At 51.3% G+C, this 14761-nt stretch overlaps 1 protein-coding gene across 1 annotated transcript; it reads left to right on the forward strand.

Annotated features, from left to right (window-relative positions):
* Nucleotides 1-213: 213 nt before the first annotated feature.
* On the forward strand, nucleotides 214-14716 carry LOC149915822 (protocadherin beta-15-like). The gene is made up of 7 exons (XM_090151080.1): nucleotides 214-333; nucleotides 3464-6298; nucleotides 6895-6980; nucleotides 9082-9224; nucleotides 14152-14231; nucleotides 14351-14524; nucleotides 14606-14716. Exons 1-7 carry the CDS (start codon nucleotides 214-216, stop codon nucleotides 14714-14716), a joined length of 3549 nt encoding a protein of 1182 aa, XP_090007206.1.
* The last annotated feature ends 45 nt before the right edge of the window (nucleotides 14717-14761 follow it).

Here is a 14761-nt window from a genome sequence, read left to right on the forward strand (position 1 = left end):
TGTGGTGGCTTTTTATGATGGAGTAACAGCATTGGTGGACAAAGGGAAGGTAACCAAAGTCATCTACCTGGACCTGTGCAAGGCTTTTGGCACGGTCCACATCCTTATCTCTAAATTGGAGAGGTATGGATTTGTGTGGTGAACAATATGATGGATAATTAATGGGTTGGAAAGCTGTAGACAGAGGATTATATTGAACAGCACTATGTCCAGATGGAAGCCAGAGATGAGCGTTCTGCCTTGGGACCAGAGCTCTTCAGCGTCGACATCAGTGGCATTGATGATGGGCCCAAGAGCACCCTCAGTAAGTTTGCCGACAAGACCAAGCTGAGCGTGCGGTTGACACATTAGAAGGAAGTGACGCCATCCAGAGGGACCTCAGCAATCTTGAAAGGTGGGTCTGTGTGAACCTAATGAGGTTCAAGATTTCAAAGTGCAAGGTTTGACACTTGCATTGGAGTAACTCCCAGATACGTATGCAGACTGGGAGAAGTACACTGGGTATGGATTGCCCCAGGGCTGGATACACGTCCCTACAGTTTCCAATGGAATGCTTTAAACTGCACTGGAACAGAAGGAAGCTCATGAACGCCTGCACTACACTGATGGCATCATTGCATGGGGCAAAAGAGCAGAGGAAGGTTTTGAGAAACGTAGGAAAAGAATCGAAATTCGTCTGTAAGCCATTTTTTCCCTGTGTAGGAGATCCATTTTTTTGAGGAATGAAAAGGCAAGATGGACATCATCTAATCGCAAAGGAGGAGATCAACAAAACAAAAGCTGTGTTTCCACCAACTGGCAAAAAAGAAATGCAAGCTTTCTGAAAAGTTTCAATTTTCTCAAGAGTGCATATTCTGCATTTTAGTCTGATTGCAAGTCCTCTCTATCAACTGACCCAGAAAAAGAATGACTTCAAATCGGGGTCTCAGCAATGAGAAACCTCTGAAGAAATGAAAAAGGGAGGTAGTTCATGGGCCAGGACAAGACATAAAAAAATTAAACTACACTGCAGATAAGGAAAAAAGCCCAACCTGAAACATCTGGCAGAAAGCTCTGTGGGAGGCCCTTGGTCATCCTCTTTGTTTTTGTATACCCTTTGGCTCTGGGATACTGAGAATCAGAGACCTGCTGCACTCTACCTGAAAAAGAGATATTGGCAGCACATGGAGGAGTTCAATTTCATATGAATAGAACAACAGAGGTAAAGAAGAGTAACAGCAGGTAACAAAGAAGGAAAAGTGGCTCACCCCTTGTAATGACTGGTGATGACTCAAAGGAGTGCAATCTCTGTCTAAAGAGATGCTACTCCCCTGTTTGCAGCCCCTTAACTGAGGGTGAGATGGGGTGGATCCAGGCTCCACTTCTTCCAGTCCCTCAGGTACATTGCTTGCTCCTGAGATCCCAGGGTAAGCGATGCCTTCTCAGCTGGTGCTCAGACATTGGTTCAAACTGTGACCTGGTAATTCCACTGCAAGCTGTATGCTATTTTTATATTATCGGGCATCCAGACAAAACTGATTTAAGAGGAAAGCGCAACAGTGGCTGCATCTGAGGGAAGTTGGGGACCTGCCTTTGCAATAACAAGAAGAAGCTCCCACACCTGGTAAAGCTGGAGAAGTACTCCATCCTGCATTTCATGTGGTGTCAATGAGGATGCAACAAGAGGACTATGAAATATCAAGAGAACTCATATCCCCTGGGAGCGTGATGAAGGGGTTGGGAGCTCAGGTAGCATTCTCCTCCCTCAGAGCTGTTTGAAAGGAAGCAGGGAGAGCTCATTGAAAAGGTAATGCAGCTTGAAGCCTATCTGAAGTTCCTCTATCCCAGTGCGTGCATCATGGGAAATAAGCAGGAGCTGAAAATCCCAGGTGAGAAAATTATAAAGCTACTAACTATTTGTTATTATAGAAAAGTGCTAGGAAGAATCACACAACTGTAGCACTGCAGTCAAGAGCCACAAGCTGTTTACAAGAGTTAGGCAGGGAAGAATGAGCGAGGGTGTTGTCTACTAGGAAGAGCTGGGAAACTACAGACCCAAGAGTGTCATGTCTGTGCCGGGGAAGATCAGGGATCAGATTCTCCTGGAAGCCATGTTAAGACACATGCAAGAAGAGGAGGTGATCCAACAGAGCCAACATTGCTTCACTAATGATGGCTGACCCATCTGGTGTACTTCAGTGATGAAGTAACAGCATCCTTGGGCAAATGAAGAGTAGGTGATGTCATCCACATGAACTTGTGCAAGGCCTTTGACATGTCCCCACACAGTATCTGTATGTTGAAGACACGTATTTTAATGGTGGACTATTCAGTGGATAAGGAATTGATTGGATGGTCACAGCCATAGGATTGGGGTCAAGAGCTCCATGTCTGGGTGGAGGCCAATGACAAGTGCTGTCCCACAGGCATCAATCTTGGGACCACTACTCTACAAAATCTTTATCAATGGATCTAGACAGTGGGATGAAATGTACCCACAGCAAGATTGTTGGTAACATTTACAGGAGTTGTACAGTTGTTACAATAGGAGGAAGATATGCCATCCAAAGGACCTGGACATGCTTGAGAAGTGAGCCTATGTGAACAGATAGAGTTTCAGTACATCCAAATGCAAGGTGTTCCAATTGGTTTTGAGTACAGTCAGGGAGAAGAACTAATAAAGTGCAGCCTTGTGAAGCAGGACTTGGAATTTTAAACAGACAAAGAGCTTGACACAAGCTCATGCGTGCATGGACCTCAGATGACACATGTATCCTTAGCTCCATCAAAAAAGATGTGGCTAGCAGATGGAGAGAGATGATTGTCTGCTTCAGCTTTGCTCTCATTAGGAACAACCTGGAATACTGTGTGCAGGTCTGTGTTCAAGCTGGAGCACCTGTGATTTGAAGAAAGGCTGAGGCAGACTGGCTTGTTCAGCCTAGAGAAGGATCTGTGGAGACCTCATTGAGGCCTTCCAGTACTTAAAGGAAGGTTGTAAAAAGAGGGAGATTGATTTCTTCCCTGCCCTTCTGTAGCATCATGTCTGGTATTCCAAAACCTCTGCACTTCCCAACCGTGAAAGTAGTATGCAGCTCTTTGCTTGACCTGTATGAAGCTGGGGACAATTTTCAGTCAGGTGTGGGATTCTGTTGTGTGGCAACACACTTTGGCATAGGTGCAAGGGAGGTTACGTTTGTCATTTGAGGGAAGGAAGATGCCACTCACCAGGGGAAGAATTAGAGCCCTGGGTCCATTGGGTGAGGTGTGATACACAATGTGAAGACAACATGATCAGGATTTTGTCCCAGAAGAGAATTATCGTTCTAGTGTGAAAGCAAGCTGGAGTGATGGTGAATCAATACCTTACAGCACCTAACCCTGTAAGATGTCTGGAAGGCTCCAGGTAATTACAATTTGCTGATTATACAGAAGACAAAGTGAGGATGTACATGAATGGAAATCCCATTTTCCCACTTTGAGACAGCACAGAGCAAAAGAGTTCGCGGTGGAAAGCCGGGAAGTGATACCCAAAGCAGCACTGCGTGAGCGAGTATTTACATTGCGCTTTGGGATCGTGTGTGCAGGAGGAAAACAGATTGGAACCGGGAACTCCATCCGCATCGGCAGCGCCGGTGAGAAGGCGGAGAAGGAGCAATTCGCCGTTGCGCCGCTGGGTGGGGATGTTGGCCACGGAGCGGCAGCTCCCTCTGGCCGCAGCGCGCTTTCAGGCGCAGGCGCCCAGCAGAGCCGCGCGAGCCGCTCGGGAAGGGCGGCGGGGCACGGAGGCGGGCGCTCGGGGGCTTCGGGGCCGAGCCGCTGGGAAAGTCCGGCGGCTTTCGGTCGGCGAGCGGCAGCTCTCGCCGTGCGTCGGGGCCGGCGAGAAAGGCCGCGAGGCATGGAGGCCGCCGGGAAGGGCCGGCCGTGGCGGAGCGGGACGGCGAGCGGGAGACGGAGCGGCGGCGGCGAGAGGCGAGTGCTGTTGTGGCTCGTGTGCGTTTGCGTGTGGGAGAGCGGGGCCGAACCGCTGCGCTATTCCGTGGCGGAGGAAATGGCGAGGGACTCGTCGGTGGGCAACGTCGCCCGGGACCTGGGGCTTTCTCCGAGCCAGCTGGCGGCTCGCAAGGCGCGCGTGGTGTCCGAGGGGAGCGAGCAGCATTTCCGCCTCGATCCGCACAGCGGCGTCCTGACGGTCACGGAGACGCTGGACCGAGAGCGGATCTGTCCGCACAGCGAGAGCTGCGCGCTCTTCTTTAAGCTGTTCTTTGAGAACCCGGTGCAGCTGATCCGCGGGGAGGTGGAGGTTCGGGACGTGAACGACAACTCCCCCGTGTTCCCGCAGAAGGAGGTGGTTTTGGAGATACCCGAAACGACATCTCCCGGGACGCATTTCCACGTAGAAAATGCCCAGGATGAGGACGTGGGGATCAACGGTTTGCAGAATTACAGCCTCTCGCCAAATTCGTATTTCACCCTTGCTGTCGAAAAAGGGAAAGATGATACTGAATTCGTGAAACTCGTCCTTGAGAGGGCTTTGGACCGCGAGGAGCAGCGGGAGCTGCATTTGGTGCTCACGGCTGTGGACGGGGGCTCGCCGCCCAGGTCGGGCACGGCTGAGGTCCGGGTGGTGGTGCTGGATGCCAACGACAACGTGCCGGTGTTCTCGCGGGAGGTGTACGAGGTGCGCGTGGCCGAGAACAGCCCCCCGGGGCAGCTGGTGGTGCGGGTGTCGGCCGCGGATCCCGACGAAGGCTCCAACGGCAAAGTGCGGTACGAATTCACCTCGGAGAAGTCCCACCAGTTATTTGATTTGGACGCTGAGACCGGGGAAATCCGGGTATCGGGAAACCTGGATTTCGAGGATGCAAGAGTCCATAAATTTGTAGTCAAAGCCACGGACGGCGGCGGTCTGTCTGCGCACTGCAAAGTGCACGTGGAGGTGCTGGACGTGAACGACAACGCGCCGGAGATCGAGCTGAGCTCCGTGAGCGCGTCCATCCCCGAGGACGCCCCGCCGCGCACCGTGGTGGCCCTGCTGAGCGTGCGGGACCGCGACTCCGGCGACAACGGGCGGACGGAGTGCGCCATCGAGGGCGACGTGCCGTTCAGCCTGACGGCCGCGTTCGCCGACCACTACGAGCTGCGCACCAGCGCGGCCCTGGACAGGGAGACGACGGCCGAGTACAACGTGAGCATCGTGGCGGCGGACCGGGGCCGGGCGCGGCTGAGCGCTCGCGAAAGCGTGCGGGTGCGGATCGGCGACGTGAACGACAACGCGCCGCGCTTCACGCAGGCGGCGTACAGCATGTGGGTGAGCGAGAACGAGGCGGGCGCGGTGCGGATCGGCAGCGTGAAGGCGACGGACGCGGACGCGGGCGCGAACGGGCGCGTGAGGTACGCGCTGGTGCGGGAGGAGGGCGAGGAGCGGCCCGCCGTGTCGGTGGACGCCGAGAGCGGGGACGTGTCCGTGGTGCGGCCGCTGGACTACGAGGAGGTGCGCGCCGTGGAGGTGACGGTGCGCGCCGCCGACGGGGGCTCGCCGCCGCGGAGCGCCACGGCGCTGCTGCGGGTGCTGGTGCGGGACGAGAACGACAACGCGCCCGTGGTGCTGCACCCGCCGGCCGACGGCGGCGCGGCGCTGCTGGGCGAGCTGGTGCCGCGGCGGGCGCGGGCGGGCTACCTGGTGGCCAAGGTGGTGGCGGTGGACGCGGACGCGGGGCAGAACGCGTGGCTGTCGTACGAGCTGGCCAAGGCGACGGAGCCGGGGCTGTTCCGCGTGGGGCTGCACAGCGGCGAGGTGCGCACGGCGCGGGCCGTGGGCGAGCGCGACGCGGCCCGGCACAGGCTGGTGGTGCTGGTGCGGGACCGCGGGCGGCCGCCGCGCTCCGCCAGCGCCACCCTCGCCGTCGCCCTGGCCGACGGCTTCTCCGAGGGCCGCCTGCGGGCGAGCGAAGAGGCGCCGGCCGCCGAGCCCGACGGCCGCCTCACCCTGTACCTCAGCGTCTGCTTGGCCTGCGTGTCCGCGCTCTTCGTGGCCGGCGCGGCGGCCGCCGTGGCCGCCAAGGTGCGGCGGGCCCGGCGGGGCGAGCCGGGGACCTTGCCCGCCTTCCCGCGCTCCGCCGCCGACAGCGGCGCCGGCTCCCTGCCCCGCAGCTACGTCTACGACGTCCGCCTCGCCGCCGGCACCGTCGACAGCGAGTTCCGCTTCCTCGGGCCGCTCTTCCCCTGCTTCCCCGCCGGGCTGCCGCAGGGCGCGGCCGAGCAGCGGAGCTCGCTGTGCTCGGCCGGCCTCGGGCAAGAAGAAGGCGACTGGGCCGTGCAGGTGAGGGAGCGGAGCCCCGCGCGGGGGACGAGGGGGAGCGCGGGGGCAGCGCGCTGTCTGTGGGGGAGGAGGGAGGCGGGGAGGGGGACGGAGGCTGGGAGTGAGGGTTCGGCCCCGAGTGCGGCTGTGGGACGGCAGGGAGCTGCGGAGAGGCCGCGGCGCTGATGGCGTCGTGTTTCTCCTGCGCAGCGTTAGCGACGGCAGAGCTGATGTCCCCTCAGAGTCTCTTTCCCCTCCGTTACTGAGTTCCCACACCCATTATCCTCTAGTTACCGTTGGCTTTAAAGCACGTTATTTGTTATTTGTTCATGAGGGAACCGTCATTGTCTGCTCCCCTCTTCCTGATCCAAAAAAAGATTTCCAATTTTCTGGGGTGTTTATTTAGGGCTTTAATAGGTCTATAGGGTTCATTATAGGGTTTTACTGTTGTCTTGTTCGGGTCAGAGAGCTGTTTCCCCGGCCTCCTCTTTCTTTTCCTGTGGGCAGGGAAGAGTGGTGTCCCATTCACATTGGTTCAAATGAGACTTCCCAGCTTCTCACCAACACGTGCTTAGCGTTAGCGCCCCAATGTCAGCCGTCCACTGTGTTCTTTGCAGGGCCGAGCTCCCCTGTCTGAAGGCACGGCTCCCGGGGCAGCAGAGGAGAATGGCAGTTTGGATCAAAGCCCCTGGCTCAGCCATCAGTAAGGGAGGAGAAGGAGAATCATCTTGGTCCTCATTGGCACATCTCTTCCAAGCAAAATGAAGGAGACACCAACATTGTACCAAAAATAACCAGGGAAGCAGAGATCTGCTGTGTGAGAACTCAAGGACAATCTCTGCCTATGCTGCACTCTATTATTTTATTCCTTTTGAAATTTTGTTCCTTTTGGAGGTGGGTGCATGCTGGGAACACAGAGATGTGATATTTAGTTGTGCTAGTGCTATTGCTTGTAAGCATTAAGTGACAAATGGGAAGAAAATAGTATGATATTGAAGCTATCATTTTCATCCATCTGCTTTTCTGCATTCTTTTTTGTTATCACGTGGACTCTGTAATAAAGGAATTCCATGCCAGGCTGTGTTGCTCTTAATCCAAGCTGAATGTTGCCAGCGAAGGTATTCTGTAATATCTCTGAGAAGCTGGCTGCCATAGAGATGGCTGACATTCACATCGTGCACATTCAACCAGGAGTTCCCTCGTTCTGAAGGCTATACTCCTTGAGCACTTCAATTGTTTTTAGTTTGATTTTTTTTTTTTTTTCCAACATAATGTCTAAATGAATTGTTCTGGAGGACTTCAGGATTATGGAATATTAGATAATAGAACATTCAAAGCTATTTGCTATTTGCCTTTGCTGATGTATTTCCAAGAGTTGAATGCTTGTTGACAGAAACCAATAAAATCTACTGATAAATCTGAAGGAGTATGAACTTCACTCTTGCGTGCAAAGTTATTCTTCCCGTGTGGAGATGCATTAAGGATCACTGTTGCTGTTAAAGCCTTCTACACCTGAATCTGAAGGGCACTGTGTCCGTGTGAAATGAGGGCAGTCTTTGTGAGAAGTGTGTGGGGAAGCTCTTCTCAGCCGGGATGTGTTCCCTGCCATAGCGGTGCCAGCAGTCAGGTTAGAATAAAGGAAAGGTACAGGTCCGCCTTCCTCTCTTTGAAGTACTAGGGGCGAATCAGGAGCATTGGTAGGAGCATAAGGAAGCAGATACTGGGTGGTACTGTAACTGCTGTGGGGCATGAATGAGGAGCTGCATTCCCAAGTTTATGTGCTGATGATGGCTTACAGCTGGTTTTTGTAACATGTTTCTGTGTTGCTGATTGCCCTATTTTTCATGTGAATTCAGTTGACTTTCTTTGTAGTGGTTTGTTTTACCTTTAGGAGGAAAAGCCCGTTTAGAACAGTGACTACTGAGTTGTTGCTGAGCAGTGCTGCACAAAGCCAGGGACATTTCTGCTTCTCATTCTGCCATGAGAGTGAGTGTGCTGGTGGTGCACTAGAAGCTGGTAGGGGGCAGAATGAGGTGTGCTGCCCTAAACTGTCTGGAGGGATATTCTCTACCATGTGACATTGCACAGAACTCTAAAAGAGGGGATATCTCAGGGTTGGGGGCCAGTAACTGCTTGTGAGCTGGCTGGACATGGTCAGCAGGTGGTGGCATACAAGTTGTATTTGCCTGTATTCCTATGGTGGCGGGGAAGGACATTGAGAGGAGCAGGAAAACCAACCTTATAAACAAATGGCTGAGAGGCTGGTGCAAACGCAAAAATTTTGGGTTCTTTGACAATGGGGGAGTCTACTCAGCACCTGGTATGAGGGCTGCCGATGGGTATCACCTATCCCAGAGGGGAAATGGATTGTTGGCCAGGAGTTGGTGGGACTTGTAGAGAGGTTTAAACTAGATATGAATGGGATAAAACCAGGCCCACTAGAAATGAGCCTGGAGGAGTTGTAGTGGGATTAGGGGTGAGGTGAGGTGCTCAGCTGAAGTACATTTACACCCATGCACACAGCGTGGGCAAAAAACAAGAAGAGTTGGAAGCCATTGTGCAACAGGCTAACTATGACCTAGTTGCTTTTACAGAAACATGGTGAGACCACTCCCACGACTGGAGTGCTGCAATGGCTGGCTACAAACTCTTCAGGAAGGATAGGCAAGGAAGGAGGCTCTCTATATTAGAGAGTGCTTTGATGTTATTGAGCTTGAGGCTGGGAATGATAAGGTCGAATCCCTATGGGTAAAGATCAGTGGAAGGGCTGACAAGGCAGACTTCCTGGTGGGTGTCTGCTTCAGACTGCCAAACCAGGATGAAGAGACAGATGAGGAGTCCTACAAGCAGCTGGCAGAAGCTGCGCGATCGTCAGCCCTTGTCCTCATACGGGACTTCAACATCCCTGACAGATACTGGGAATACAACACAGTGCAGAAGAAGCAGTGTAGGAGGTTTCTGGAGCGTATGGAGGATAACTTTCTGATGCAGCTGGTGAGAGAGGCGATAGGCAAGGTGCTCACCATTATCTATCGGTGCTCTTTGTTGACTGGTGAGGTCCCAGAAGACTGGAGGCTTGCCAATGTGACTCCCATCTATAAGAAGTGTTGTAAGGAAGATCCGGCGAACTCCAGGCCTGTTAGCCTGACCTCGATAGAAGGAAAGGTTATGGAGCGGATTGTCTTGAGGGAGATCACGCGTCACGTGTGGGACAACTAGGGGATCAGGCCTAACCAGGATGGGTTCATGAAGAGCAGATCCTGCTTGACCAAGCTGATCTCCTTCTATGATCTAGTGTCCCATCTGGTAGACGAGGGAAAGGCTGTTGATGCAGTCTACCTAGACTTCAGCAAGGCCTTTGACACTGTCTCCCACAGCATTCTCCTGTAGTAGCTGACAGCCCATGGCTTGGACTGGTATGCCGTTGGCCGGGTAAGGAACTGGCTGGAAGGCCAGGCCCAGAGAGAGAGAGTGGTAGTGAATGGAGCTAAATCCACCTGGTGTCTTGTCACGAGTGGTGTTCTCCAGTTGTTGGTGCTGGGGCCTGTCCTCTTCAGTATCTTTATTGATGACCTAGATGAGGGCATTGAGTGCACCTGCAGTAAATGTTTGGATGACACCAAGTTGGCTGGAAGTGTCAATCTACCTGGGGTAGCAAAGCCCTGCAGAGGGATCTGGACAGGCTGGATAGCTGCGCTGAAGTAATGGCATGAGTTTCAACAAGGCCAAATGCCAGGTTCTGCACTTTGGCTGCAATAACCCCAGGCAACGCTACAGGCTTGGGCCGGAGTGGCTTTAAGATTGTGTAGAGGAAATGGACCTGGGGCTGTTGATTGATGCTGGGCTGAACATGAGCCAGCAGTGTGCCTGGGTGGCCAAGAAGGCCAATGGCATCTTGGCTTGCATCAGGAATGGTGTTGCCAGCAGGAACAGGAAATGATTGTCTCCCTGTACTCAGCTCTGGTGAGGCCACACCTCTAATACTGTGTCCAGTTTTAGGCTCCTTGCTGTAATAAAGACATTGAGGCCCTGGAGCGGGTTCAAAGAAGGGTGCCAAAGCTGGTGAGGGGTCTGGAGCATAGGCCTTATGAGGAGTAGCTGAAGGAGCTGTGATTGTTCGGTCTGGAGAAGAGGAGGCTCAGGAGAGACCTTACTGCTCTCTATAGCTACCTGAAGGGAGGTTGTAGTGAGCTGGGTGTCAGCCTCTTCTCTTGTGTAACTAGTGACAGAACTAGGGGGAATGGCTTCAAGCACCAGGGGAGATTTAGGCTGGACTTTAGGAAATACTATTTTTCTGAAAGCATGGTCAAGCACTGGAATGGGCGTCCCTGGAGGTGTTCAAGGAACGGTTAGATTTTGTGTTGAGGGATATGGTTTAGTGAGTACTATTGGTGACAGGTGGATGGTTGGACTGGATGATCTTGAAGGTCTTTTCCTACCTTGCTGATTCTGTGATTTTGTGGTGCATCCATTCCTTATTCTTTGTATCTACAGGTGGTTGTGCATCACTTCTTTTGTCTGTCTCTATCTGTGTTTCTTTTCTGTATCTCAGTATCTCTATGACTATGTCTATGTGGTTCTCAGTATCTCTACCTCTATCTGTACTTCTGTCTCCATGTCTCCACCTTTACATCTCTATGTTTTCTCTCAGGAGTTCTACTTTGGTTTTGTATTCTGATTCTCTCCCCCATCCTGCTGTAAGAGAGTGGTCAGTAATGAACGTGTGATGCTGAGCTGCTGTCAGGTTATACCAGGACACTGTTTTTGGTGTCCAATGTGTGGCCTGACGGGCTGAGATAAGACAGATCTTATCCGAGTGTGTTAAAACAGTGTTATAGTAGTTCATCAGCTTCTGGGCACCGTGATAGCTTTTAAATTATTTTTTGAAGTCTTTTGGAGTGTATTCTAGAAGTGATTACATTTCGCACCTTATTTGCTATTTCTGTTCCCTGTTGTGCTGTTTACTACCTTAGGAGGCTGGAAGAAGGTGATCATTGCTGTTACATGTCACATCAAGTTCTGATGTGCTCAGGTTACTGCTCAGGTGACTATTCAGCTGGTGTTTGTACTCCATATTATCATCATCTTCGTACGTAGGGAACCATTTCTCAGACACTATGAAGAATTACACATTTTCCTTTGTGTCTTTAGAGAGCCAGACTATGGGAACGGGCCATGTTTTCCTCCATTTCCTCACTTTTCTTTCTCCTTCACCTACCCGTTATCTTTTGGCCTAGTTACAATAGCTCTTGAGAATGTTAAATGTCCTTGAGATGTTCAAACCAGCATGATCCTAGTGCTGTGTCTCCTGAATATGTTTCTGTTTTTGCCTATGTTTAAGCAGCTCTGTATTAATACAAGCCAGAGATCTACCATATTGCAGTGTCAGGCTGTGTGGGAGGATATTAGCAGGCCCTGAGAAGATTGGACATGGTCAGTGCTTTGGAACTGCAGTCCAGAACATGTTGGGTCCAGAAAAACTTGCAGCAGATATGCCATCACTCTGTCAACTGTAGAGAGACAGCCATCACTGCAGTGGTATGGCGCTTGGCCTATGCCTTCTGTACCCCGATCAATGCTATTCAGGACACTCAAGAGAAGAGAAGAGAAGGTCTCTATCTCTGATGACAATGTGACAGGCCCTGCGGCTGCTCCAACTTCTGTGATAGGCCCTGCAGTTTCTTCAGCCCTCACTGCAGTGCCTATGGTTGCTTTGAGGCCTGTGCCAGTTGCTGTGGTGGCTCCAAGCCCTGCTCCGTGCTCTGTGGCTGCTCCAAGTACCGCCACAGGCCTGTAGTTACTGCAACCCTGCTCTCTGCCCTGCAATTGTTCCAGCTCCTCCATTACAGCCTGTCGTTACTTCAAATCTTGTGGCAGTCCCTGTAGTTTCAGTAGTCCTCAAAACAGGCCATGGAGTCGCTGCATTCCTAGCAACAATCCCTGCTGTTTCTTCAACTCCCATGAGAGGCCTTGTGGTTGTTTGAACCCATGCAACTGGCCCTGTGGTTGCCCCATTTCTCACAGCAGGCCCTGTGGTTGCTCCAACTCATGGCCGGGCCCTGAAGTTTCTCACTTCCTCTGCAATAGGCCCTACGGTGTCTCCAAGCCACTCAACACTCTTTCTGGTTGCTCCAAGTTGCATGAGAAGCCCTATAGTTGCTTCAATTCCTGCAGGAGGCCTTGAAGTTGTTCCAACCCTCAAAACAGGCCCTGCGGTTCCTCCAGTGCCTGTGCCAGGCCTTCTGTCTGAACCAGGGAACCAACTGTATCAGTATCAATTGCCCCTGTACATAAGAGAAGACAATGACTGACAATGACTGTTAATGTTAATTTATTGTCGTGACCCATAGTGGAGACCATAACTATCTTTCTCCTGGCCTTACAGGAGCATTTATGGAATATGGAGTCCTTCATGACAAGTTACAGAAACCCCCGAAGGAGAGGGTGAATATAGTCAATATGAATAATTGTAGGCCATCCAGTTGGCTTTAGATATTGCTGAATGAGAAAGGTGACCAATGCTCTATCTCTGCACCTAATTATGAATGGTGGAAAATACTCCATGGGAGTGGTTACAACTATACAAGAAGTGGAACTGACAGCACCTTACCAAACATTTCATGTCTGCTGCATTGTGAAAAGGTATTGCTGCGCACGTGGAGATTGTGATTAAAAAAGTACATTCTGTAAGATGCTCACATTTCTTAGAATTAAACCAGTGAATGACATCTAAATAAGCAGCAGGTGGAAAAAGCTGCTAGAATTAGAATGGTTCAGGTAGCTCTGGGCTGGTGACATACAAGTGTGTTATTTACAGCCTAATGTGCCTAATTTTCCTTTCACAACCTTCCACACCTGAAGGTGGAGAGCAACGTATCATTTGTGAACAGAGGGCTATCAGAGTGGGTGGTGTTTTTAGAAGCTCTTCTCTGCCTGGATGTATCCTGGCTATACACACTCCAAAGCTGAAGTTACAATAAGCAAGATTATGGGTCCCCTCCTCTCTCTGAACTGCCAGAGGCCAATCAGGAGCAGAAACAAATGGATCCCAGGTGTCACTGTCATTTTTTCATGACAGGAAGTGTATGGCAAAAGAAGATGATGGCAGTATGCTCCTACAGGATACAAACACAATGGAGCAATAGCAGGTAAAAAAAAAAAAAAAAAATTCCCAACCCTTCCAATGACTGCAGATGGCTTAAATGGACTACAGTGTCAAACCAGAAAGATGCTACTCCCTCATCTGTGATTGAGGGGTGAGGAGGTGTGGATCCAGGCATCAGTGCTTCCAGTCACTCAGGTACATTGCTTGCAGCTGAAATCCCTGGATTAGCCATGCCTTTACACCTGGTGCTGAACCATTGGTTCAGGATGTGATCTGGCAGTTCCGCTGCAAGCTGTATTCCCCATTTTTTCTACTGAAGTACATAGCTCATGACTGTTTTTACTGGAAATTTCTGTTTTACTGATATCAGTAATATCTTGAGAGATGGTAACATTCCCAAATGGATGGGTGCAAGGATGGATGCATGGAAGGATGACTGCATTGCAATCATGGAAAGAAGGGAAGGAAGGAAGTGAGGGGAGAGGGAGGTAGGATGGGAGGGAGGGAAGGATAGAAAACTGACTTTGTCTCTGGTGCTATTTAGCCTATCATGTTTCTGTGTCAAATGAATGATACAGTCCCCGAATCCCCTTTGGCCTTTGGCTATAAATCACGTTGGTCCTAAATCTTTTGGGATGTGTCTCTGAGAAATCAACAGCGGCTGCATTTGAGTGAAGCTGAGGGCCCGCTTACAATAGCAAGAAGCTTCCTTCCGCAATAAAACTAGGGAATTATACTGTCCTCCCCTAGAGGTCTGTTCTGTGACCAGTGCTCTTCAACATCTCTGTCAATGACAGTGGGATGAAATGCACCCTCAGCGTGTTTTCAGATGACAATCTGAGTGGCACAGTCAGAGCAGTAGATGGTAGGGATGCTATCACAATGGACCTAGAGGAGTTTGGGAAATGTGTCCATGTGAATTGAATGAGGTTCAGTATGTCCATGCGGTGAACTTGGATTTTGGTCAGGTTCTTCCCAGGTTTGATTGCACTCTGGGAGAAGAACGAACTGAGAACAGCCCTGTGGAGAAGGACTCTGAGTTTCGGGTGCACAAAGAGGTTGACGTGAGCCATAAATGCGTGCTTGTAGCCCAGATGACCAACCGTATTGTGAGCTCCATCAGGAGAAAGATGGTTAGCAGGGTGAGAAAAGTGACTGTCCCTCTCTGCTTTGTCCTTGTGAGGACCCAGCTGGAATATTGTGTCCAGGTTTGTGCCCACCAGCACTGGCGTAAGGCAAATGGAGTAAAACCAGAGGAGGTCATGAAGATGATCAGAAGGTTGGAGCACCTCTGCTATGAAGGAAAGCTGATGCAGACTGACTTGTTGAGCTAAGAGAAGGGACTCTGGAGACCTCATTGTGGCTTTCCAATACTTGAA

The sequence above is a fragment of the Phasianus colchicus genome, chromosome 15 (genome assembly GCF_987193195.1).
Source record: "Phasianus colchicus chromosome 15, bPhaCol1.hap1.1, whole genome shotgun sequence".
Taxonomy (NCBI): domain Eukaryota; kingdom Metazoa; phylum Chordata; class Aves; order Galliformes; family Phasianidae; genus Phasianus; species Phasianus colchicus.

Coding starts and splice junctions, on each gene's coding strand:
- LOC149915822 (XM_090151080.1), top strand. CDS start 214: ATGGAAGCCAGAGATGAGCGTTCTGCCTTGGGACCAGAGCTCTTCAGC. Junction 334..3,463: donor CCGACAAGACCAAGCTGAGC/GTGCGGTTGACA, acceptor ACTTTGAGACAG/CACAGAGCAAAAGAGTTCGC. Junction 6,299..6,894: donor AAGGCGACTGGGCCGTGCAG/GTGAGGGAGCGG, acceptor TGTTCTTTGCAG/GGCCGAGCTCCCCTGTCTGA.